General features: G+C 42.6%; 2 protein-coding genes across 3 annotated transcripts in view; one reads left to right on the top strand and one right to left on the bottom strand.

Moving 5' to 3' along the window:
* Nucleotides 1-18,868, bottom strand: part of TRDMT1 (tRNA aspartic acid methyltransferase 1) — a 90,752-nt gene extending 71,884 nt beyond the window's left edge. Inside the window, exons 1-2 of one of the 2 annotated variants that reach the window (XM_044928091.1) lie at nt 18,583-18,868; nt 17,698-17,793 (exon numbers count right to left, since the gene is read on the bottom strand). The gene's annotated coding sequence lies outside the window, so the exon portion shown is untranslated. Of the gene's footprint in view, nt 1-17,697; nt 18,298-18,582 lie in introns of those variants that run through there. The other variant, XM_044928092.1, reaches the window with a different exon arrangement.
* Nucleotides 18,869-18,904: 36 nt separating this feature from the next.
* VIM (vimentin) lies at nt 18,905-26,885 on the top strand. The gene is made up of 9 exons (XM_006052364.3): nt 18,905-19,631; nt 20,261-20,321; nt 22,916-23,011; nt 23,098-23,259; nt 23,755-23,880; nt 24,420-24,640; nt 25,048-25,091; nt 25,619-25,704; nt 26,525-26,885. The coding sequence occupies exons 1-9, from the start codon at nt 19,069-19,071 to the stop codon at nt 26,564-26,566; spliced, it is 1,401 nt and encodes a 466-aa protein (XP_006052426.1). The 5' UTR covers nt 18,905-19,068; the 3' UTR covers nt 26,567-26,885.
* The last annotated feature ends 614 nt before the right edge of the window (nt 26,886-27,499 follow it).

Genomic DNA, 27,499 nt, shown 5'->3' with positions numbered 1-27,499 from the left:
GAAAGAGTGATAGCACGTCACACACAGAGAGAAACCAGGACTCCCATTTCCTACAGCTCCTTGCCGGGAAGACACGTAACTTTCAAGTAAGGCTGTGATTTTGATTGTTACATGAACATGGACATTATAAACAACTATGGTTAATTTTCTCATTTGAAACAACCAAGGAAGTGTTTGATTTTCATCAAAGTGACCAGGAAAATCATGGCAATTGCTTGACTTGTCATTTGCAAAATGATCAGACCATTTTTAAAGCTTCCTCCCTTGTCTTTTTATCCTCTCCTGCCCTTGACTTTCAGACACGACCTTTCTTCCTCTTCTTCATGTTACTGTTTAATCATGACAGTCATAACAACAGCTCACATTATTGAGTGTTTATTCTGTGCCAGGCACTCTGCAATGTGTTTTATAAATACATTTCTCATTTCAGCATCACAGAAATCTCTACTATTGGCATCCCATTTTACGTATGAGGAAACTGAGGTTTATCCATTGTTGCGAATAAGTAAAGGACTGGCAATTCACCCAGATGGCTTGACCTGAAAAGAATGAATGATATGTGGCTTGTCAGTTCAAAGGATAAAACACACCAGGCTTGCTTTCTTTAATAAAACATATGCGGATCTCCCCCACAGCATGAGAAAATGGAAACATTCCACTGAAGGAGAATGAGTAGAAAAGTAAACATAGCTATTGTTTGTAACCATAAAATCTGCTGATGTACACACTTACTGCAAACTCCTGGATGATATCATTCTGTCAACAGTCACGAAGCTTTCTCAATCCGGACATGAAATAACAACAATGAAAACAACAACATAGAAATTTGTAATGTTTGAGCTTTAAAAGCTGCCTTTTCATATTTTCATCTGATTTTCTTCTCACAACAATCCTATGAGTATGTATCATGAATACTATGTTTTCGATGAGGAAATGAAGATTAAAGCTTTTAAAAACTATGATTTAGGGACCTCTCTAGTGGTGCAGTGGCTAAGACTCCACATTCCCAATGCAGGGGGCCCAGGTTCTATCCCAGGTCAGGGAACTAAGACCCTGCATGATGTAACTAAAAAGATTTCACATGTTGCAATGAAGATCAAAGACCCCCACGTATCACAACTAAAACCCAGCACAGCCACATAAATAAATACAAATCAATAAATATTTTAAAAAATAAAAACAAAAACTGATTTATTTAACACCAAAAATGAATACATGAGAGTCAAGACTAAAGGGAGCACATATCAAAGGGTAGTTGATATATCAACCCATATTTGCATCAATATCCATATTAATCACTCTTAATCTTTAGGCTTTGCATTTTTCCATCACCAAAATGCCTTACAAAATCCTCTTTCAGATACTGAATCCCTCACTTCATTTCAATGAGATAATTCATGGCAAGTAACAACGCATATAGTTTTCAGATGTAGAAACTAGGGCCTCAAGTAGTAACTGAGCTGGCCAAGTCAATGGAATACAAGAATCTTATAGGGTTTTACAAAACTGAGTTGAATTTATGTCCTAAAATGGGAAGGCATGCCTTTTCTCACTAGAGAGATTATTCTAGAACTTTAGAACCATGCCGATATATTTCCCAGTAACCAAGTCATCAGGATCTCTATTCTCTGAGAAGGCAAAGGTTCATGCAAGCAATTAATCCAGCTAATTAAGTTCCAGGCCTCTTTAATTCCAAAAGTTAAAGCATTCTTTCCTATCTATTCTTCATCTCCTCATAAGCAAAGACTCATAAATATTCCCACCTTCCAACCACTATATTTTTCACTCTCTCTATGGCCCCAAATACTAACAATTCACTAGCACAGAGCTTCTCAGGCTTCAGCATTCCTCAGAAACACCTAGAAGTCCTGTTAAAACAAAGATTGCTGGGCACACCCACCGCGGTTTCTGATTTAGTCAGATCTGGAGTGGGGACTGACAGGTGGCATTTCTAATAGATTTCCAGGTGATGCTGCTGCTGGTCTGGGTACCACACTTTAAGAGAACCACCGGACAAGTATTTCTCCCAAATAGTCCCTTAAAGGGTTCCCAAAGAAAAGCACTCAGCTGCTAAGGCTTCTATCTGGAGGAAAAAGAAACATTTGTCATGACTCATAGCCTTTTTCAAGCTTTTCCAGCCACAAAATTAAAAACAGAAAACGACTAGATTGAAAGCAAAATGAAAACAGCTAATGTTATCCTGTCTAAATTTGAACTTATGGCATGGTTTCTGGAGTTAGGAAAAAAGACATAATAACAACCCAGGTGAGCCTGAGGCTGACCACACTGAAAGCTGGCACTACTGAGGCTACCAGAAAAACCTGGAGACCCAGCCAGGCTGTCATGCCCTGACCCAAAATCACCGCAGACACCTGGCTCCCAGTTCTGTTTTGTTTTTCTCTGTCAATGGTAAGTTCTTCCACACAATTCTCCAAACACATCAATCCATAACTCTTTTCATTAACTCATTTTTTTCCCTACACCATCTCTACTACTTTTAACAGAAAAAATATCAATTGTCCATAAACAAATATGGTTGGAACATCAAACAGATAGATCAAAAATCTGAAGAGAGAAGCTGGCAAAAGGAGTTTTCTTAGGGGTCCTTTATTTTTGTGATTATCATCTCTAGAAAGCTTTCAGTGTAAACTGGAATTCCATTTTGTATCTCTCTAGGGAAAGACAAAGGCATTTTGTGTTATGGTATAAAATACTTTGGTATTCTAGGTTATTTATCAAAAGTGTGACTAGTATTTTAAATAGTACCTTCTTATAAATAAAAAATAACTGACAAGAAATGTTATTCAGTTCAGTCGCTCAGTCGTGTCCAACCCCTTGCGACCCCATGAATCACAGCACGCCAGGCCTCCCTGTCCATCACCAACTCCTGGAGTTCACTTAAACTCATGTCCATTGAGTCGGTGATGCCATCCAGCCATCTCATCCTCTGTTGTCCCCTTCTCCTCCTGCCCCCAATCCCTCCCAGCACCAGAGTCTTTCCCAATGAGTCAACTCTTCGCATGAGGTGGCCAAAGTACTGGAGTTTCAGCTTTAGCATCATTCCCTCCAAAGAAATCCCAGGGCTGATCTCCTTCAGAATGGACTGGTTGGATCTCCTTGCAGTCCAAGGGACTCTCAAGAGTCTTCTCCAACACCACAGTTCAAAAGCATCAATTCTTTGGTGCTCAGCCTTCTTCACAGTCCAACTCTCACATCCGTACATGACCACTGGTAAAACCATAGCCTTGACTAGACGGACCTTTGTTGGCAGAGTAATGTCTCTGCTTTTGAATATGCTATCTAGGTTGGTCATAACTTTCCTCCCAAGGAGTAAGTGTCTTTTAATTTCATGGCTGCAATCACCATCTGCAGTGATTTTGGAGCCCCCCAAAATAAAGTCTGCCACTGTTTCCACTGTTTCCCCATCTATTTCCCATGAAGTGATGGGACCGAATGCCATGATCTTCGTTTTCTGAATGTTGAGCTTTAAGCCAACTTTTTCACTCTCCACTTTCACTTTCATCAAGAGGCCTTTTAGTTCCTTATAAATCTACAAATAACAAACGCTGGAGAAGGTGTGGAAAAAGGGAACCCTCCTACACACCTGGTGAGAATATAAGTTGGTGCAGGCACTATGGAAAACAGTATGGAGAGTCCTTAGAAAACCAGTTACCATATCATCCAGCAATCCCACTGCTGGGCATATACCCAGATGAAACTATAATTCAAAAAGATACATGTACCCCTATGTTCACAGCAGCATTATTCACAATAGCCAAGATATGAGAACAATCTATACATCCAGTGACAGATGAAGGGATAAAGATGTGGTACTTATAAGCAATGAAATACTACTCAGTCATAAAAAGAATGAAATAAGGTCATCTGCAGCAACATGGATCCAACTAGAGATTCTCATGCTAAGTGAGGCAGTCAGAAAGAGAAACACATGTGATGTCACTTATATATGGAATCTAAAATATGGCACACGTGAACCTGTCTACAAAACAGAAACGGACTCATGACATAGAGAACAGACTTATGGTTGCCAAGGGGGAGAGAGGAAGGAAAGGGATGGAGTGGGAGTTTGGGATTAGTAGATGCAAACTAGTATATACAAGATGGATAAACAACAAGGTCCTACTGTATAGCACAGGGAGTATTTTCAATATTCTGTCATAAACCATAATAGAAAAGAATATAAAAAATGTATATATGTGTATAACTGAGTCACTTTGCTATACAGCAGAGACTGGCACAATATTGTAAATCAACTATACTTCAGTAAAAAACAACAAGATATAATATTTCTGCTTAGAAAAGCTGTTAGTTCTACCTTTAATATAGGAACATACTGCAGGAACTATTGCCTGCAAATCACTTCGTGTCCATCACATTTCAAAATATGAGCCAGCCAATGAAGGATAAAACTTCTAAGTGATAAACCAAAGTCATCCAAATGTGGTTTTTATGTCCCAGTGCTAAGAGAAGGGAAAACATGAGGATAATGTTAAGGTCACTGAATACACAGACTTGCAAAGAAGTTATTCTGTATGAGCATGAGTCACCAAAACTACTTCCTTAGTGATAACAGTTGCCTAAGTAACTCAGATGCCTGACTGCTAAGAAATACATGGGCAATGGGTTGGGTTTCGAACCCACTAGTCATTTCCTTTTCTTAATTGCTAAGTACTCTTTCTTCCCGGTTGCCGTTTGGGGCCTGTGTTTTCTGTAGCAACCCAGCAACTAGTCATTATGCTCTATTTTATCAGGGAGAACAAAACAGCAAACTCGACATTTCCATGGATTTCACAGAAAAAGTGGCTGTTATTTCCTTCTGACTTGAGGGGGACATCAACTGAACTACTGAAACTACTGAGCTAGACCTCAAAGTGACAGAACGATTATTCAAGACTTAGACAGAAGGATTTAACAGAGAATAGAAGAGTGAATTAGATGCCCTCTGAATACAAGGAAGATGCTTTATTCATTTCTGAGTCCTTAGAGCCCAGAAGAGAGCCTGACCCCCAGGAGGACCCTAAATACACTGACTGAATGGGGTCACTGGTTCTGTTCGGAATATTTCAATCTATTAGGTAATGGTGCCACTGCTGAGTTAAGAGCTCATCAGGCTCGTATGTTTTCACACATCCTTTCCCCTTCTATCTACAATGGGGCTGTGATGCTTGTGGTTCTCACCCTTGTCCCCACAGCAAACACTTTAACGATGCTGTTTTAACAGAGAGTGGTGCAAGTGTGCATTTCTTGGAAAAATCTGAGCTGCAATAGCAGTGGGATTAATATTGTGCAAGAAATGTTAAAAACTGGGTGGTAAGGTCCTATGTGTTATCAGTAACATAGCCTGAATTTGGCCTTAAGAATCTTGGTCACAGGCAGACACAGAGAATGGGCTTGTGGACATACCGGGGAAGGAGAGGGTGGGATGAATGGAGGAAGTGGCACGGACATATATGCACTAATGGGGAGCTGCTGCATAAGACAGGGGGCTCAGTTCAGCGCTCTGTGATGATCTGGAGGGGACAGAGAAGGTGTGGGGAGGCTCAAGAGGGAGGGGATATATGTATACATATAGCTGATCCATTTTGTTGTATAGCAGAAACTTTACACAATGTTGTCAAGCAATTACACTCCAAAAAATTGTTAAAAAAAATAATTTTGGTCATTGGGTAGTTCACTAAATCTCTCATTTCACACATCTCTCATTATTCTTGGACTATACAATATTCCAAACATTAATAAATCTCCCTAAAATGTAAACTAATAGAGTAAGTATGGGGAAAAGCTGTTTTTACTTATAGAGGTAATGTGTTCCAAAAATGTGGTCAGCATCTCTCTTTTCCACTAGCAAATGTGGGTAAAGATTTTCATTCATCTCACTGCATGTGGGGATGATATGTCATAATCATTGCTTCATTCTGGTGAACTGAGTCAGAATTAAGAAATGAGATCTCCACAGAAAACCCCGAAAATGGCCATCGATGTCCTGTTGATTCATTAAGGGCACCCTATTCTCTGAATCAGAAGGGGTCTTGTGGCTGCATGGGAAGGGGGTGAGGGGAAATCCATAGAGATAGATGAGACACCATGACAAGAATTCCAGAGACGTGGCGATGTCACCGGCACAAAAAGCACCATGGCTTGTAAAGTACTGCAGTACAGTGAAGGACGGAGGGGGCGCTGTAGCCAGAAGTCCTAAGTTCAAATCCCAAGTCTGCCACTTCCTGGCTGTGTGAGCTTGAGCAAGTCACTCAAGTTGTTCTTTGCCTCGGGTTCTTCATACATCTAACAGGGTTGTTGTGAGGATTAAAAAAGTTAACACATGGCAAATAGTAAGCACTCAATATACGTAAGCTATCATTATGAATACCACTAGCGTTCCCATCTGGGCCCAACTCTGATTCTAGGAACAACATCAAAATCATGCCTGGTTATCATTAACATTGTTTGGAGTTCACTAATCAAGGACTGTGAAAACCAACCCAAAGTCAGCAAAAGAAAAATCCTGATTAAACATGCAAATATGACTGCATTGTATTCTGTGTGCACGTTTTTAACCTCCTAAAGTTCTAGAGATGACAGATGAATAAATTACAATATTGTCCCAGAAGTTTTTCATGATTTATGATCCAAAAGGTATATTTCATCTACATTAAGCTCAAATCTCATCATATTTTTGTAGTTACTCCACACAGCCATATGGGTCCCATTAGAGAGTATATTTCTAGTACTTGGCCAATTAGAGATACAAAGTCTTACTCAATCTTTTGGAAACCATTGCAGCAGAATTACAGAGAGGGCTGCCAATCCCTTTATTCTGCTACAGTTAACTCAGAATGTTCTTTCTTTACTTATTTTATATCATTCTAATGAATTTTCTTAATCCTTTTGCCCTGCTTAGTTTTATCATTATGCCATCTTATATGTCCTTTCATTTGTCACATGGCTCCATTTAGGGTTACTCTGATTTGTTTATTTTTTTTTCTAATATTTTGTCTTTTTTTGTAATTAGGAGAATATAAATATGATTCTTTTATATTGAGTTTTTTCCCCCTCAGCATCATGTTTTTGATTTTCATTTATTTTTTATTTGAAGGATAATTGCTTTACAGAATTTTGTTTTCTGTCAAACCTCAACATGAATTAGCCATAGGTATACATATAACCTTATTGCCAAATTCAGACTTAAATTGAAGAAAGTAGGGAAAACCACTAGACCATTCAGGTATGACCTAAATCAAATCCCTTATGATTATACAGTGGAAGTGAGAAATAGATTTAAGGGCCTAGATCTGATGGATAGAGTGCCTGATGAACTATGGAATGAGGTTCGTGACATTGTACAGGAGACAGGGATCAAGACCATCCCCATAGAAAAGAAATGCAAAAAAGCAAAATGGCTGTCTGGGGAGGCCTTACAAATAGCTGTGAAAAGAAGAGAAGCAAAAAGCAAAGGAGAAAAGGAAAGATATAAACATCTGAATGCAGAGTTCCAAAGAATAGCAAGAAGAGATAAGAAAGCCTTCTTCAGTGATCAATGCAAAGAAACAGAGGAAAACAACAGAATGGGAAAGACTAGGGATCTCTTCAAGAAAATCAGAGATACCAAGGGAACATTTCATGCAAAGATGGGCACAATAAAGGACAGAAATGGTATGGAACAGAAGCAGAAGATATTAAGAAGAGATGGCAAGAATACACAGAAGAACTGTACAAAAAAGATCTTCACGACCCAGATAATCACGATGGTGTGATCACTCACCTAGAGCCAGACATCCTGGAATGTGAAGTCAAGTGGGCCTTAGAAAGCATCACTACAAACAAAGCTAGTGGAGGTGATGGAATTCCAGTTGAGCTATTTCAAATCCTGAAAGACGATGCTGTGAAAGTGCTACACTCAATATGCCAGCAAATTTGGAAAACTCAGCAGTGGCCACAGGACTGGAAAAGGTCAGTTTTCATTCCAATCCCAAAGAAAGGCAATGCCAAAGAATGCTCAAACTACTGCACAATTGCACTCATCTCACATGCTAGTAAAGTAATGCTCAAAATTCTCCAAGCCAGGCTTCAGCAATATGTGAACCGTGAACTTCCTGATGTTCAAGCTGGTTTTAGAAAAGGCAGAGGAACCAGAGATCAAATTGCCAACACCCGCTGGATCACAGAAAAAGCAAGAGAGTTCCAGAAAAACATCAATTTCTGCTTCATTGACTATGCCAAAGCCTTTGACTGTGTGGATCACAATAAACTGTGGAAAATTCTTCAAGAGATGGGAATACCAGACCACCTGATCTGCCTCTTGAGAAATTTGTATGCAGGTCAGGAAGCAACAGTTAGAACTGGACATGGAACAACAGACTGGTTCCAGATAGGAAAAGGAGTTTGTCAAGGCTGTATATTGTCACCCTGCTTATTTAACTTATATGCAGAGTACATCATGAGAAACGCTGGACTGGAAGAAGCACAAGCTGGAATCAAGATTGCCGGGAGAAATCTCAATAACCTCAGATATGCAGATGACACCACCCTTATGGCAGAAAGTGAAGAGGAACTCAAAAGCCTCTTGATGAAAGTGAAAGAGGAGAGTGAAAAAGTTGGCTTAAAGCTCAACATTCAGAAAACGAAGATCATGGCATCCGGTCCCACCACTTCATGGGAAATAGATGGGGAAACAGTGTCAGACTTTATTTTTCTGGGCTCCAAAATCACTACAGATGGTGACTGCAGCCATGAAATTAAAAGACGCTTACTCCTTGGAAGGAAAGTTATGACCAACCTAGATAGCATATTCAAAAGCAGAGACATTACTTTGCCAACAAAGGTTCGTCTAGTCAAGGCTATGGTTTTTCCTGTGGTCATGTATGGATGTGAGAGTTGGACTGTGAAGAAGTCTGAGTGCCAAAGAATTGATGCTTTTGAACTGTGGTGTTGGAGAAGACTCTTGAGAGTCCCTTGGACTGCAAGGAGATCCAACCAGTCCATTCCGAAGGAGATCAGCCCTGGGATTTTTTTGGAAGGAATGATGCTAAAGCTGAAACTCCAGTACTTTGGCCACCTCATGCGAAGAGTTGACTCATTGGGAAAGACTCTGATGCTGGGAGGGATTGGGGGCAGGAGGAGAAGGGGACAACAGAGGATGAGATGGTTGGATGGCATCACTGACTCAATGGACGTGAGTCTGAGTGAACTCCGGGAGTCGGTGATGGACAGGGAGGCCTGGCGTGCTGCGATTCATGGGGTCGCAAAGAGTCGGACATGACTGAGCGACTGATCTGATACATATAACCCCTCCCTTTTGAACCTCCCTCCCATCTCCCTCCCCATTCCACCCCTCTAGGGTGATACAGAGTCCCTGTTTGAGTTTCTTGAGACATGCAGCAAATTTTTAATATTTATTTATTCATTTATTTTTGGCTATGTTGGGTCTTTGTTGCTGTGGCAGGCTTTCTCCAGCTATGATGAGCAGGGGCTGCTCTTTGTCAAGGTGCATGAGCATTTCGTTGCAGTGGCTTCTCTTGTTTTGTAGCATGGGCTCTAGGATGTGTGGGCTTTAGTAGTTGAGGCCTGTGGGCTCAGTAGTTAGGGAACAAGGCTCTAGAGCATAGGCTCAGTAGTTGCAGTATACAGGTTCAGTTGCTCCATGGCATATGGGATCCTCCCAGAACAGGGATCAAACCTGTGTTTCCTGCATTGGAAAGCAGGTTCTTTACTACTGAGCCACCAGGGAAGCCCCCTGATTTTCATATCTAACTCTGACAAATCATACTGATCTTTTTCAACACACACACAGACCAAAGTTTGATGGGGTATATTTTAAACTCTGAGTTTGTCAAATATAGTCAAAGTTAAATATTCAAGATTCTGAAAAAAATCACTTTGCTGGCTAAATGAATGTGACATGGAAGTGCTAAAGCTTCTCCAGATTTTTGGAAAGATTAGTCAATTCATTAGTTTTGAGATAGGTGGGAAGGGGTTCTTTAATCCTTCCCAAATACGCAAAGAGTCTATGGCTATAAGATAGTCAGGATCTCTTTCCCAACTTCATAGGTTATCATAAAGGTGAACTCAAAATTATTTTAATTCTTCAATTCTTTCAAAGAAAAGTATGGTATTAAACAAAGTTTAATTAGACCCATTACCAAAATATCTTCTGAAAAAAGTCTATCCCTTGGGAACTTGATGACCTCCGCCAAATAAGCTGAGTGAATTCCCATGATGCCAAAGCGACTTGGCTGATTTTCTAACACTGGCAGGACTTCCTTCTCTCTGATGAAAACGGGCAACATCATAGGACACAGGGCAGAATCTGCTTGTTCTCTTAAGGTCTCACTCAGCCCATAACTAAACTCTGATGCTATCATTTAGCTCTCTTTCCAATAAGGTCTGGGTTTTTATACGTGGGCTGTTTTGTCTTGCTTTTTGGACCACATGAACCAATACCGACAGCCTAGCTTCATGTCTTTGTCCAACATGGATTTGAATGATTTCTCTGCACTAGGTGTTTTCCTCTACACGGCAGTCAACACCCTCTGTCCCTCCCACATCCTCACCACCTTCTCTTTCTTTAGTTAGCGATGGTGCCCTAGACTTTGAGAAAATCAAAATTATATATATATGTACAAAGTATATGTAAACACAAATATGTATAATCTCTTAAAGGTCTAGAGATAACAGATGAATACATTACAATACTGTTTCAGAACAATTTTTCATCATTTGTGATATGAGAAAAGCATGTTTAATCTGTACGAAGCTCAAATTCCATAATATTTTTGTAGTTATATAGTTTTAAGGGAAATGATCATCTGCCTCCCCCCAAAAAAAGCTTCAAAGAAAATTCTAGAAGTTTGTCTTCTAGCTTCTTTTTCTGTGGAACTTTTTTGGAGGCATAAAAGTGATGGACAGGAAGGCATTCCAAGTCTTTGAACTTTTCAAAACTATGTTAGAGGAAACTGAAGAAGTTCCCAATTTTGTATCAACGGGTGGAAAGCAAACCAACACACTCAAATTATATAATGAACAATCTAAGGGAATCAGTACTGATTTATGTGAACAGACTAGAACTATTGTAAGGAGTAAACTGCATGACCCAATTCATACCCCACCTTTTTTCTTTTTTTTTTTTTTGGAACTTCAAAAAAAATTTTGGCCACATCCTGCAGCACATGGGATCTGTTTCCCCAACCAGGGATCGAATCCACACTCACTACATTAGAAGGTGGAGTCTTAATCACTGGGGCACCAGGAAAGTCCCCATACCCTACTTTTTTCATGAGGTTTTGCTCTATGTAGACTACAGAAAGGAAGTACTTCCAGGTAAATGGATCTGAGTGAATTATCGTTTATCTCGGAGTAATTTTCCACCTAAAATATCTTCCATCTATAAAGCATCTATTCTCTTAGTTAATCAGAGAAGGCAATGGCACCCCACTCCAGTACTCTTGCCTAGAAAATCCCATGGACAGAGGAGCCTGGTAGGCTGCAGTCCATGGGGTCGCAAAGAGTCGGACATGACTGAGCAACTTCACTTTCACTTTTCACTTTCATGCATTGGAGAAGGAAATGGCAACCCACTCCGGTGTTCTTGCCTGGAGAATCCCAGGGACAGGGGAGCCTGGTTGGCTGACATCTATGCGGTCACACAGAGTCAGAAACGACTGAAGCGACTTAGCAGCAGCAGCAGCAGCTCTTAGTTAATCAGTCCAGAAAGCTCAGAGCCCTCGACTTGCTTGCCCTCTTCCTAACTTCAGTGTCTAACAGTCACCCTCCTTCTTCATTACTGTACCCCCCCAAGATCAGGCTTTTACCATTCACACAATCTACTGCAAACAGCTTTCAGACTGCTCTTCCCATTTCATCTTCCACAATAAGCCAGAACAATCCTATTAAAACACAGCCACAAGCATGTCTTTCTCCTCATCAAAAGTTGCAGTGAAATCCCACTACCCACCACATTAATTGTAAACTCCTTTCCTTGGTATTTAGTCCTCCAATGCATGGTTCCATATCAGCTTTCCATTCCCTTTCTCCCTTACAACTGCTCCATAATCAGCCACAGAGGGATTCTTACTATTACCTGCATGTCCCCAGAACCTGGCCACTTGTACAGTTTTTGCTTATGAGTTTTCATCAGCAGTGCATCCTCTGTCTGTGATAAGCTGTAGAAATCACACTCACTCCTCAAATGTCACTTTTTCTGAATACAGTTTCTGATCTTACCCAAATAGATGTGACCATGTCTCCATATAAGCCCTTCAGCATTTTAGTCATACCTCCATCAGAGCACTCACTGACCACACTCTGCTATGTATTAATAATATAGCTCTTTCATGTGGTTCCTGACTTTTTCTCAAGGCTATGAGCTCCCCAGAGGCATGAAAAGTTCCTTAACTTACTGAATATATTAAGAAACACCGCAGGCAGTGCAAAAAACAAGCACCTGTGTCTGATGAATGGAATATAAGGAAAGATGTGAGGGTAGGGGGAAATGAGCTGTATTCATGGAACAGAGAGGAGCTTAGGGTCTCATTGAAATTACTGTCTGGTGGGGAGCAGTGGCAGGTAAGGATGAATGGGCATACTTAGCCTGGCTTTCAAAGGCCACTGTCAAACGATGAGCCTCAACCTCCTCTGAAGAAAAAAAAAATGTTGCTTTCATTATATTTATTACAAACTGTAATTGTTTGATTTGTTCCTTAAGTATTGTCTCTCTCTATGACACACATGCACACATGGATCCAGCTCTACGTCCAAGAGCACATGGATTATACCTGCCTTGTCCACATTCTCCACTGTCTAGTAGGATGCCTGGAACATGGTAAACATTCAACACATGTGTTCTGAGTGTGTTAATGAAAGCTGTGGATCATAATACCCTGGAAAGATGAGAGGAGGTCATGTGTAAAAAGACCAGCACTAGTATTAGCCTTCTGTTTCCCTCTTTTCTTTCTCCCTCCCTCCCACCCTTTCTTCCTTCCTCTTCTCTCCCGCTTCCTCCTTTCCTCTATGAACTACTCATGCATTAATTCATACATTCAATAAATGTGCCAGGCTTCTCTGTAGGCACTGGAGATAAGATAGTGAACAAAAGAGAGAAAAGTCTCTACTGTCATGGACTTTATCTTCTAACAGGGAATGAATCATTCACTTTGCAGCTTTAGGGAGTCTTAAGCCTGCAGTTATTAAAAAAAAGAGGTTTTGGTTCAAAGTCAGACACATTGGTGGGATTAAGCAGAGCCTGGAAGAAGGGAAGCCAATTGCCGTATTGCAGGGATGAGATATATGATGGCTTAGACATGAGTCACAGCAATGTAAGAGAGGAGAGGGTGCAGAAAGCAGTGGACAGGACACCCATGGGATCTGAGCCATCCAAGGGTAAGGAAGTGCGATGGATGAAAGTTTCCAGTCTTGTTAGCTCGCTGTGTTGCCTTAAATAGAGAGGGAAGTTCGAAGGGGAAGCTGTAGTGGTTCACGGGGTTTAGACTGTGGGATGAGTTAAGTCTAACTTTGAAAATGATGTCTTTGAAGAGACAGAAAGAAATCTAGGTGAAAATATTTCACTCTCAAAGTAAAGATTTAGAGCCAAGTGAAAACCAAACTCCCTTCTTATGTATTATGAATCACTGTTTCATCATTTGAATAATGTAAAACATGATATTCTAAGGATCTGTCAAATTCCTTTAGGAAGCTGCTCCTTCACAACATAACCAGGTAGTTATCCTATACCTACAGCTCCTGAAACACAGTACGCCCCTAAATAATGTTTGTGAATTAAATTAGTTAATAGCAAGCAAAATGTCATCAAGCCAATGAGAAAAGTGCACCCCTAAATAATGTTTGTGAATTAAATTAGTTAATAGCAAGCAAAATGTCATCAAGCCAATGAGAAAAGTGCACTTGGAGTCAGAAAGAGCTCAGTTCAAATGCTTGCCCCCTAAAATGAGTATGCTGCTGCTGCTAAGTCACGTCTGACTCTGTGCGACCCCATAGACGGCAGCCCACCAGGCTCCCCTGTCCCTGGGATTTCCCAGGCAAGAACACTGGAGTGGGTTGCCATTTCCTTCTCCAATGCATGAAAGTGAAAAGTGAAAGGGAAGTTGCTCAGTCCTGTCCAACTCTTAGCAACCCCATGGACTGCAGTCCACCAGGCTCCTCAGTCCATGGGATTTTCCAGGCAAGAGTACTGGAGTAGGGTGCCATTGCCTTCTCTGGTACAGGCAATCTTATTTACAAAGCAGAAATAGACACACAGATGTAGAGAACAAATGTATGGCTACCAAGGGGGTAAAGAAGGTGGGAAGAAAGGGTAATTGGGAATGACACATATATACTATCAACCCTATACATAAAACAGATAACTAATGGGAACCTACTGTATAGCACAGGAACTCTATTCAGTATTTGGTGATGACCTAAATGGGAAGGAATTCCAAAAAAGAGGGGGTATATGTATATGTATAGTTGATACAAAGTTCATATGATCAAAGCTACGGTTTTTCCAGTAGTCATGTACAGATGTGAGAGTTGGACCATAAAAGAAGCCTGAGCACCAAAGAATTGATGCTTTAGAAGTGTGGTGCTGGAGAAAACTTTTGAAGGTACCTTGGATGGCAAGGAGATAAAACCAGTCAATCCTAAAGGAAATCAACCCTGAATATTCATTGGATGGACTGTTGCTGAAGGTGAAGCTCCAGTACTTTGGTCACCTGATGCAAGGAGCTGACTCATTGGAAAAGACCCTGATGTTTAGAGAGATTGGAGGCAAAAGGAGAAGGGGTCGCCAGAGCATGAGATGGTTAGATAGCATCGCTGACTCAATGGACATGAATTTGAGCAAACTCCAGGAGATAGTGGAGGACAGAGGAGCCTGGGTGTGCTACAGTCCATGGAGTGGCAAAGATTCAGACACAACTTAGTGACTGAACAACAACAATAGCTGATTCACTTTGCTGTACAGTAGAAACTATCACAACATTTAAAGTGACTATACTCCAATAAAAATTAAAAGAAAATGCTTGCCCCTTTCCTGTCTCCACTGCTAGTTATATCACCATGGACAGATTTTTGGCTTGCTTCTTAGTTGCCTAGTCTTTAAAATGGACCATCTACTATATCCTGCAGTATGCTAGAAGAGCATTCAGTTAAATTAAACGAATACAAGTTTCCTGTCATCCCACAGACACAAAAACTAAAGTACTAACATTATTGAGTATTATTATTATCTTTAATACCACACCCTTTAGATTTTGCCGTGGTTTCACCCTGTCACATTAGACATCTTCTCATTGCTGACATTCCGTCCAGGCGATCCAGCTAGAAGCTGGTCTCTTTTGGCACGACCTCCTGCCACCCAGCTCTCCTAAAGCCTCCACAGGCCACTAAGCTCCTCTCCACATGGCTGGCTGGTCTGTCAGTTCAAATTGCCCAATTCAACTGACATCACCACAGCTTGCAAATTCCAAAATCACTGTTGAGTACTTTAGATTTGGTCATGTTTATGCCTGGCCTACAAACTAGTCCACTGTGTCCTTATTTATAGACAACTTGCAGCATGCAGTGTTTGAAGATGCTTCAGAGTCCAGCATTCAAAAATACTCTGGAGATAGATTTTCACAGCAATCAAAAAATAAATATGAAAACTAAGAAAGTGATGTCTGTGCACTGTTTACTTCCAAAAGGTACTAAGAACACAGGGGTGCAGATAGAGCAGGATTAGTTACCATGTTCAAGGATATTAGTTCAGAAAGACAGATTGCGTTCATGGATGACCATCCTCCCTATATATCCTGGGTGGTATATAATTTACCTCAGAATGAAATAAAATATTTCCAAAGTCTCATGCATTCTGTATGAATTGAGTAGAAGCATTTCAGTAACCTTCACTTTTCTACACTCTACAATCCATCCCAAGCTATAGCAATTTCTAATGAGAAGGACATATTGGATCCTGTATATATGTGTGTGTGTGTGTGTGTACACGTGCTGTATGGCAAGTACTATGGATCGAGTGTTTGTGGCCCCTACAATTTATATATTGTAGTCCTAATCTCCAGTGTGTGGATATTTGGAGGTGGGGCCTTAGGAAGGTAATTAGGTTTAGATGAGGTCACAAGGGTGGGGCCCCTAAGGTGGGATTAGTGTCCTTTATAAGAAAGGAAGAGACCTTTATAAGAAAGGAAGAGACCACAACCTGCACTCTTTCTGCCAAGGGAGGACAAAACAAGGAGGTCATCTGCAAACCAGCAAGCAGACTCTCATCACACACCAAATTGGCTGGCACCTTGATCTTGGACTTTCTGCTTCCAGAGCTGGAAGCAATAAATGTTTGTTGCTCAAGACAGCAAGTGAACATACCACAATCCTGAGAATACAGATAGGGGACAGGTTAGAAAGGAGAAGGGATGCCCCTGAGATGATGAGGAGGGCCCGCAGCCACCCCAGAGGAAGCCACCATAGGCCTGAGGAATTTGCTGTGGTCACCAACAGGGCACCCTGCCACACCGCACCAGGGCCTTGCTCTCATTTTCCGTAGTGAGTCAGACAGCAAGCGTCCTCTGACAGCACCAGCGCATTGCCCTGGGATCAGCATTTTAGGAGGGAGTAAGATTCACCCTCCCTTCCCCCAGAGGGAGATGGCTTTTTTCTCATCCTAAGGTTCCATGCAAACTCACAATGGCGACATTTGTTGAGCAGTGGCTTGAATAAAGGGCTCTCAGAGAGCAAGAGGGTAACACAGAGCCTGAGCGGGTCTGCCAGGGCGCCATGCCCCAGGAATGCTCAGGAGGGACCCGCAGCCTTCCAGAGAAGGAGAGAGTTAAGGATGTCCTCAACAGGGAAGCGGTACCACCAGGGCTTCTGCTGCTCAACCTTGTCAGCTCGATTTGCCAGAACTGAAATGTGGTAAACAAAATATTGCCTAAAAGAGGCTTGTACAAAAATAAACCCTTCATTTGGTTCTAAACTATTTTTCTTAAATGCCAGGTAACCTTCAGTACTCCCCTTTCAAAACAAACAAACAAAAATCAGAGAAAAGGATTTACCTCTTCCTACCCTCCCCCTCCCCCCCCTTTCACTACAGAATCAAGATGCTTTTATTTTAACAGTGGTTTGGGGGTTAATCCTTTCAATACTCCTTCAGTCTTGTAAATATAAACAAACAAAAAACCTTTGAATTTTAAATTGCTGTAGGTATCACTAAAAGACTGTCTTGGATTTTCTTTGTCTCTCTTTGGGGATAACCATTCTGTTCTTCGTGCTACGAACATTGCAACAAAAACCTAGCTGTCGTGCTACGAACATTGCAACAAAAACCTAGTTGAGGGATTTATCTAGAAAGGTTTTGGTGTTAGGAGTCTGAACACTCCCTTGGCACCCTACACCAAATCATTTTGACCCGTACTCAATTTTGTTTCTCTCACTTTAAGTCCAACTGCAGGAATTCTGGAAAATCGACCAACGGACCAGTGACTTTTCCCTGACAAGACACCAGAATCCTGCAGGGTGCATCATCACTAAACAAAAATTGAACACATAAATCCAGTTCCTGCAAACATTCTATCATCTGAGGCTAACTAATTGCCTTTCTAACGAATCATCTAATCAACTAACTGCCTTTCATTCATCAAATTAAACATTTAAAGTATCACCTAATTCATTCTTATAATTAATGCATGTTTATACCTTGAATGACTTCCGCAACAGCAGAAAAACCAGAGATCAATTTGATTGTGCAGCTGCGGACGCAGAGCTTCCTCCTTCACCCCAAACTTGCAGATCCTGTTAAAAGCCGGGTGTGGTTTTATGGGGGGAGGGGAGAGCCGAGAGGAGACCACAGAGAAGAGTGAGGGGGAACTTGGCAAGAAGAACTTCCCCGGAGTGCGTTTGTGATGCCCAAGACCCGCGTTCGGCGCTTACAGAATGTGTGCAGAAGTTTCTTACTACAGAGACGCCTGCACATCGGAGCAAAATCTGGCTTTGGCGAGTTCTTAAGAGCTCAGGGGCGCGCTAGTCTTCACGCAGGCGAACTGCTCACGAGAAAGCTGAGGCCCAGCTCGAAGTTGTGTAAAACTTCGAACAAACAGTGCGCGCGGGCCCAGGGAGGCTGGAGTCAATCTTGTCTAACGGTTTCCCTGTACCGCTACGAGCCCTCGGCGGGACAGCCGGGTGCAGTGACTCAGTGACCCCACCCTTCTCCCCCGGGCTTTCCTCAGCCGCCGCCTCGAAGCGCGCACCGTCCAAAGGGGACCCAGCCCGTTAGGTCCCTGAACAGTAATTCCCAAGACAAGAGGACTAAGAGAGACGGGGTCCTCATCGGATCCCCTTTCGAAGCAGGCTGTGCACACACTCCTGCGCGGGGCCCGAGCCCTGCGTCCAGAGCTGTGCGCGCCCCCACCTCGCGCTCCAATCTCAGGCCCTCTTTGTTTCTTTCTCCACGCCTCCAGTTCTGCGGGATCCTGCACTCCCCCTCCTCCTGCTCTTTGGCCCGCGGGGCTCGGCACTCTCTCTCTCCCAGTAAAGCGCAACCCAGTTGCGGCGCGCCCCTCCCACACGCGCGCCTCCTCCTACATCTCTTTGGCACGGAGCCCGGGACCCCTCTGGTCCAGTCCTGGCGGGTTCCCCCTCCACCACTGCGCGACCCCTCCTTTATCAGCACCCAGAGGCGAGCAGAGCTCGGGCCACCATCAGAAAGCCCCTGAAAGTCCCAGCCCAGCTAAGAAGTAACGGGACTGTGCTCAGTCCCCGTTGGGGAAGATGGGGGAGGAGGACGGCTCCGGGGCGCCGCCGCCCCAAGCCCCCGCCTAGCCTTCCCCATTGGCTGGCGCACTCCGTCGCCGGGATGGCAGTGGGAGGGAACCCTCTTACCTAACGCGGTTATAAAAACTGCGCCCCGCGCGGGGTCCGGTCCTCTGCCACTCTCGCTCCGGTGTCCCCGCGCCAGAGACGCAGCAGCGCTCCCTCTGCCCACACCCACCGCGCCCTCGCGCTCGCCTCTCCTCCCGGAGCCAGTCCGTGCTACCGCAGTCGCCCAGTCCACCGCCACCCTCTGCAGCCATGTCCACCAGGTCCGTGTCCTCGTCCTCCTACCGCAGGATGTTCGGCGGCCCTGGCACCGCGAGCCGGCCGAGCTCCACCCGGAGCTACGTGACCACGTCCACCCGCACCTACAGCCTGGGCAGCGCGCTGCGCCCCACCACCAGCCGCACCCTTTACACCTCGTCCCCGGGTGGCGTGTATGCCACGCGCTCCTCGGCCGTGCGCCTGCGGAGCGGCGTGCCCGGCGTGCGGCTGCTGCAGGACTCGGTGGACTTCTCGTTGGCCGACGCCATCAACACCGAGTTCAAGAACACCCGCACCAACGAGAAGGTGGAGCTGCAGGAGCTCAATGACCGCTTCGCCAACTACATCGACAAGGTGCGCTTCCTGGAGCAGCAGAACAAGATCCTGCTGGCTGAACTCGAGCAGCTCAAGGGCCAGGGCAAGTCGCGCCTGGGGGACCTCTACGAGGAGGAGATGCGAGAGCTGCGCCGGCAGGTGGACCAGCTCACCAACGACAAAGCCCGCGTCGAGGTGGAGCGCGACAACCTGGCCGAAGACATCATGAGGCTCCGGGAGAAGTAAGGAGGCGCCCACGAGGGGCTGAGGGAGGGATGAAGTGGATACGGAGCTGCCACGCCCTTGGGGATGTGGCCCGGGCGGCGGCTGCCGGGGTGACAGCGAGGGAGCAGGGTTGTGGCTTAAGCGGTACGGGCCCCGCCCTGAACCAGGATCTTTCAAGTTAGCATTTTCCCTCTACCCCCACTTATTGCCCAAGAACGCACGTTTCAAGTTGCAGACTTTTTAAAACTACCACTGTGTACTCTGCTGCTGCTGCTGCTACGGCCCTAGAAAAGGATGAACGCGATTTCCCCAAACTTTGAGAAAAGTTTCCTGGGCCCCTCTGGCGGGCTGCCAGCCAACGGGCCGCGGAGGGAGCGAGACAAAGGGATTGTAGAGTCTCCTCCGCGGTGGGGTGGTGGCGGGCGTCTCGCAGGTCGGGGTGACGGCAGTGATTACTTTTCCACGCAGAGGCCAAGGTCCCGCTAAAACTTGCCTAGGACACCAGATCTAAGCCGCGGTCGCTGGTTGAGCGCGGAGGTGGCGCAGCAACTCTTGGGTTTCTGCGCTACGACTGGGTGTTTGGGTGTGGTCGCCCCGCCCCTGGCGGTTTCCCGGTTCCCCTGTGGTTAATCTGAAACTGTTTCAGGTTGCAGGAGGAGATGCTTCAGAGAGAGGAAGCCGAGAGCACTCTGCAGTCTTTCAGACAGGTTGGTAGATTCTGTTCCTACTCGAAGCCACCGGACGCCACCCGCCCAGCCAACCCACGGGCAATTCTGAAAGTTCCTTAACCCAAGTCTGAATCATACAAAACTTCACGTCCGCGCGCCAAGCCCCCTAGTGGCAGAGAGACCGCAGTTCTGGATAAAAGCCCTTGAATGATTAAACCGTTCCGTAGGACACAGTCTTTAACATTTTAAAATTTGTTTCAAGATTCTTTTCCCAAGAAATGATTTTTTTTTCCGTTTCGTGTTTGCAACACGTTGATATTTTGATTTTGAAGCGTTACAGTTTGATTTAGGTTGCGGTTTTGCCAAAGTTGACTACCTTTTACAAGGCCACAAAAAGCACAATTCTGCCCTGTAGTTGTATATGTGAAATGGATGGGAGGATCGGAAACTTAGTGTAACTGAACTTCAGCCAGAAATTTTCTTTTCTTGCCGGCAAGTTCTATTGTGGCCCCAAGGTTAGACAGAAGTATCGCTATGCACAACTAATTTGTGATCTAATAAGGATGAGAAGGAGCCATCTGTCCCCTTGGCTGAAAGGTATTAATGGTTTCTATGGGCTTCACTATGGAATGTAGATACAGACATCCTGGCAAGTGTGGTGCCTCTGGTCAGAAAGAATAGGAGTCTTTGTGTTCCTGGAGACGCTTTGCAACAGGCTACATTCTTATTGAATATGTAATGATGCAAGCACTGTTCTAATTGGACACAAGTATTTGCTAACATCCCGTTATCTAATATCTGGCCCAGACTCAAAGTATGTGATGTGAAAAGTTCTTAAAGCTGCAGTCCTACCTCACATTTGGAAAGGCCTTCCTTTTTTGAATCCTTGTATTCTTTAGCATTTTCTCCATAAAGAATAAACCTAAAAATGAAGGATAGGATTTTAAGAAAAATGGTTTTCTTGCTCCAAAGATAGATGGCCTTTAAGGATTTTTAACTTAAAGTTGGATCCCAACTTTAGAAGACTAGTTGCCAGCAGTTTTTTTCTCCTGAACACTCACTGGGACTGGCTCTAAAAGCTCCCTCAGGCAAATAGTCTAGAATACATTTTGAAGCAGAAATGCATTTATCAAGTTAAACACAGAAATGTGTGGTTTATTTCAGGCATTGAGCGTTTCTGATCATCATGTCTGTAATGGTTTCTTCCCCGGTAGTAGCTTCATATAAAATATTAGTATAAATTGTTCCTCCTATTTAGGGATTAGATAAAACCACTCATATTCTCTTCAAAGAAGTATAATAACACATAGAACTTTTGAAAATTGAGAATAGTAAATTATCTTTTGCAGTGATCAACAACAAGCAAAAATGATTTTTTTCCCAAGACTGATCATTTTATTATCACCCCTTTCTCATTTACTTTTCCATGAAGGTGATAGAAACAGGTCTACATTTTAAGACTAACCTGAACTCCAAATATAACTGCTTACAAGATATGTGAAGTGAAAATCGCTCAGTCGTGTCTGACTCTTTGTGACCCCATGGATTATACAGTCCATGGAATTCTCCAGGCCAGAATATTGGAGTGGGTAGCTTTCCCATCTCCAGGGGATCTTCCCAACCCAGGGCTCGAACTCAGGTCTCCCGCATTGCAGGCAGACTCTTTACCAGCTGAGACACTAGGGAAGCTGGCTTACAAGATAAGAGGTATAAAAATCCTCAAGACATTCCCTGAGGGGAAATAAAATCTTTCCACCAGTTTACACATGGTGAAAACATAGGAGGAGACCAGAGCAATAAAAATTTTACATATAATATGTGCAAGTTGATTAGTCATTCTGAAACAGGCTAAAGAACTGAATTGACATAGTACTAAGCGAAAAAGATGTGGCACACCCTTGTGGGATGAGATAGGTGACTTTCAGGAGAAAAATCTACCAGAGAAAGCAAAGCAAATACAGTTCAGGGTTACACTTCTTTTTCTTTATTTGGCTGAACTACATATTTGCCAGTGTACATCTTGAATTGTAGTAAAGATCTAGGCTTGTAACTTGAATGTCAGGTGACTTGCTCGGGATCCTGAGAAAAAATTTCAGAATATTTGAGGAGACAAAAAGAGAGCTTAGGTATTATGTGCTGAAACTTCAGGAGCACAAATTTCTGTTCTGTGTTCTCATGTACACATGGAGGTGTGAAATCTGATCAGCTCCTGTTATTCTATCAATATTCCATGTTACCCCTGCCTCAAAAAATTTTTAAATCCTGTGACACTGATTTTCTAGATTTAAAAAAGTAATGAAAACGTCACTGATAACTATGAACTCAATAATGATTGATTGCAGCCTGCCATGCTGGCATACAGTTATTTATTTTTAAATATTTATTGGTCACCTTGAGTACAACTCAATGGATCACAATTCAAGTTGGTTAATGAAGAGAAGAAAACAGTATATTGGAGCCCTGGGTGATTTACAAACTTATTTAAAGGTTATAAAATTTGTCAATGCCCTTCTCATAGTAAAGAGGCTAAGTTTGTCTGGTTCATTTAAAATGAATAAATAGGATAAGCCACAGACTTCATAGCATCTTCCTTCATGTCCTTTTTTTTTTTTTTTTTTTTCTTTTCAAAACAGGATGTTGACAATGCCTCTTTGGCACGTCTTGACCTGGAGCGTAAAGTGGAATCCTTGCAAGAAGAGATTGCCTTTTTGAAGAAACTGCATGATGAGGTAAGAAGAGTCACTGTCTGTGAACAATTGTGGGTGAAGCTGCTCCCATACTTGGCACTGCTGACCTTCTGTCTTTCTTTCCTCAGGAAATCCAGGAGCTTCAGGCCCAGATTCAAGAACAGCATGTCCAAATCGATATGGATGTTTCCAAGCCTGACCTCACGGCTGCCCTGCGTGATGTCCGTCAGCAGTATGAGAGCGTGGCTGCCAAGAACCTTCAGGAGGCTGAGGAATGGTACAAGTCCAAGGTACAAACAAGATAGTGTGGCCAGAACAAATGGAAACCATTCTGTTTGCTGTACCTGTCTGTGGTTCCTAAGTACCTTTTAGCTCCCTAGTTTAGCTGGCTTTTCTTCTTGTTCAAGTTTTATATCTTGCTGTACTTCCCACCTTCCCCCATCGTTTCCCACTGCCATCTGTCACCCTACTTCCAGGTAACCCCCAAACCATGCTCTTGACCTCCACCCTCTGCAAATGAGGGCAGCAGAGTGAATTTCTGTTTGAAAATCTCAACATCCGCCTTCCACTTCATTTTCTCTGGTTATCAAAACAAATTTAAACATATCCTGGAAGATGTTGAGTTTGGAACTTTGAGTGTAAAATTTGATTGGCATCATACCTTATTTACTTATTTGTTTGTTCACCATCTTTAAGCTTTCTCATTTATCCAGGCCATGTAGAATCTTGGAGGATTTGTGGATGAGGCCCGTGGCTGACCCGGGTTTCTGCTTCCTCCCTGACAGTTTGCTGACCTCTCTGAAGCTGCTAACCGCAACAATGACGCCCTACGCCAGGCCAAGCAGGAGTCGAACGAGTACCGCCGGCAGGTGCAGACTCTCACCTGCGAGGTGGATGCGCTCAAAGGGACTGTGAGTATCGTGCTTCCTGAACAGAAGCCAGATCACCAGCTTGTAGCCATTCAGGTGGCCAATCTGAGGGTGCTCTTGGAAGAAAACTTTGTTCAAAGGGAGAAAAATTGGCATTTTAATCCCAAGAAAATAATTAGTTTAGATTCATTCAAAAAGAACTTGGAGATCCCAAGGTTTTAATTTACCTATATTATTGTTTCCACTAGGAAGGAACCTGGTACATTATTTTCCACCAAAAGTTGGAGTTTTTCCCATTTGCTACGAGGGGAAATGATTGCAGATAGTTTGGAAATGGTTGGGGTTGTTGTTGTTTAGTCACTCAGTTGTTTTCAAGTCTTGGTGACTCCGTTTGGCCTTTCCCAAGCAAGAACACTGGATTGGGTTGCCATTTCCTTTGCCAAAGGATCTTCCCAACCCAGGGATCGAACCTGAGTCTCCTGCATTGGCAAGCGGATTCTTTACCGCTGAGGTTGGGGGAATAGCTGTTTTTGTTTGTTTCTGGGAAATAACACCAGCCACCTTTCTCATCTTTCCTGAAGAACGAGTCTCTGGAACGCCAGATGCGTGAAATGGAAGAGAACTTCTCTGTGGAAGCTGCTAACTACCAAGACACTATTGGCCGCCTGCAGGATGAGATTCAGAACATGAAGGAAGAGATGGCTCGTCACCTGCGCGAATACCAAGACCTGCTGAATGTCAAGATGGCGCTCGACATCGAGATCGCCACCTACAGGAAGCTGCTGGAAGGAGAGGAGAGCAGGTAGGGAACAGGGCTCCTGGGAGTGAATTCCAGCTGCCCTGGGCTGGTACACGCACCATTCATTTCATTTTCAGAACTTCAGGGTAGCTCCTGACCACTTTTTACAGATGAGAAATCTTCAGTTCAGAGAGACTGAGTTCCTTGTTCTAGTTAATCACCCGAACTGGGGTCTGAACCTGCAGTTGATTCTATGAAAACCAGTAGTCATGCTATAGTACTTCCAGTCCCTTGTAGGAAACGCTTGGAGTAAAATATTTAAATGTACTAATGGGACCAATCATGGGTTAATTCTAAAGCAAATCCGTCACCAATGAATTATAAGCATAAATTTTCTTAATTGATGAAAATAACTGTATAAATTTGTTTCTCATTGTTTATGAAAAATGTGACTGTTTTTCTTTTTATAGGATTTCTCTGCCTCTTCCAAACTTTTCTTCCCTGAACCTGAGAGGTAAGCATTTGATTATCCATTATGAAAATTTTTATTCATTTATTTATTTAGTTAACTGATCTCTGTGGAATGTAGGATCTTAGTTCCCCGACCAGGGATTGAACTTGGGCCTCCTGCAGTGGAAGCATGGAGTCCTAACCATTGGGAATTCCCTATGAAACATTTTAGCAGCTTGTAGCCATTCTGCTTATAAAACACTCATTTTTAAAATTGAAAAATACCATAAAGAGAAAATTCTCTAGGAGAGCCATAATTTTCAAACAAATACTGTTTTATATTCTGTACTTCCAGTTAAATTGAAACTCCATTTTTCTTCCTCCTGATAGAGTAAATGCTAAAACAGTCCATCCCATCCTGATATCTCAGTAACATTAGCCCCTGGGCTTGAAAACAGGTGATAATCTTTTAGAATTATTTTGGGAATAGTGCCTTAAACAATCATGAACAAAAAACATAATTTTTGGACAAAATTGTTTCTTTTTAAAAATTTTATTTTTACTCATTTTGGACCTATTTTCTTTATTCAGAAACCAATCTGGATTCACTCCCTCTGGTTGACACTCACTCAAAAAGGACACTTCTGATTAAGACGGTGGAAACCAGAGATGGACAGGTTGGTATCTTTAAATCAAAAAGAAATAATCTTAGGCCAGCATTGATAAGTCTTTAAATCCATAAATCTGTGTCAGATACAGCTAGCTAATTTGGGAGGTTTCAGTTTCAATCATGTCTCCTAAAAGGAGAATAGTACTTCTTCCAGCCAGTACCCACATCCAACTAATTATTTGGCTCCTAGCTGTGAAGGTGAGATAATAGTCTGCCTTTGTCCAAAATTAGTGATTTACTTTGGTGCTTAATTTGAAACAGGAGTACTGTTTCCTTACGTTACTTCCTAAACTAGATTCATGAGACTATGTCATGAATTCATATAGACTATGTCAGTATTAGGAATGTTTTGATCCTGCACATAGGGCCTTCCCTGGACACTCCTAGGCCCTGTCACGGTGTGATACAAAGGCATGGCGTATGGCTAAGTAGTTTCTCATTACCTCTCTGTGCCAGGAAAGACAAGGTCAAATGTATTGTAATCTTCAAGTAATCTTCCCTTGAACATCAAATGTACTTATTATACAGTTTAGTATTCTTTAATTGTAAGTTTTGCCACTGACAATTATTACGGCATTCTTCACACACACAGTATTTTTAAGGTATAGCATCCTATTGGATACATATTTTGCCTATAGGTGAAGAGCATCTTACATATGTCTCTCTCCCCACTCTGTGAGCCTTTTCATACAGAACCAATGTAATCTTCCAATTTTCACAATAAATGATATCCATATCCTAAGATTTTTCTTTGACAGGCTTAATGGGATCATTTCTTCATTAGTATGTAGTATTGTATTTGATTTGAGTTCTACTTTTCTTAACAGGTTATCAACGAAACTTCCCAGCATCACGATGATCTGGAATAAAAACTGCACATACTTCGTGCAGCAAAATACTACCAGCAAGAAGGAAAAAAAAAATCCATATCTTAAAGAAACAGCTTTCAAGTGCCTTTCTGCAGTTTTTTCAGGAGCGCAAGATAGATTTGGAATAGGAATAAGCCCTAGTTCTTGAACCAACACCCGTAAAAGATTTAGAAAAAAGTTTACAACATAATCTAGTTTACCGAAGACGCCTTGTGCTAGAATACTTTTTAAAAAGTATTTTTGAATACCATTAAAACTGCTTTTTTCCATCAAGTATCTGACCAACTTGTTTCTGCTTCAATAAATCTTTGGAAAACTCTGGTGGTGTCTTACTTATTTGATAATATCTAAATAATTCACTAAATGTCATGAGAATATTTATGTTTTGGTTAAGTATTTTTTGATCAAGTATTGGACCAAGTATTTATTGGTCAAACTGCCACAAAATCAAGGTTAGGTTAACTTGAGAAATTCAACTTTATTCTTGAAACTGAGTTTTAAATTTGGTCATTTTGGGTAGACCTTGCTTCTTTTCAATTCAGTTGCTTTTTAAACTTACAAATAGATGTTATAAAATAACTCGCAATGACACTAGGTCTTTTCATAAAATGAGTTCAGCCAGGTCCATATCCATGTGTGAGTCCAGTTCTAACAAACAGACATCCTAAAACGAAAATCTGACTAAAATGAAAACTGCGTTCTAGTATGTGCAGCATGAGTGGCACAAACTACTATGGGGGTTAAAGTGTAGACAACAGCCAGGATGTGAAGGCTGCATCTTCCATTAGCAACATAGAAATGGAACAAATTCATTTAGTTTCAACACCAGAAACTACCCAGGTTTTCTGTGTGTATATCTATATGTGATGCCTAAATGTATATATCTGCATGCATGCGTGAGCTCAGTCATGTCCGACTCTTTGTGACCCCCAT

This window comes from Bubalus bubalis, chromosome 14 (genome assembly GCF_019923935.1).
Source record: "Bubalus bubalis isolate 160015118507 breed Murrah chromosome 14, NDDB_SH_1, whole genome shotgun sequence".
Classification (NCBI taxonomy): Eukaryota; Metazoa; Chordata; class Mammalia; order Artiodactyla; family Bovidae; genus Bubalus; species Bubalus bubalis.
Note: the sequence above shows the minus strand (reverse complement) of the source record. Positions and strands in the feature narration are given on the sequence as shown.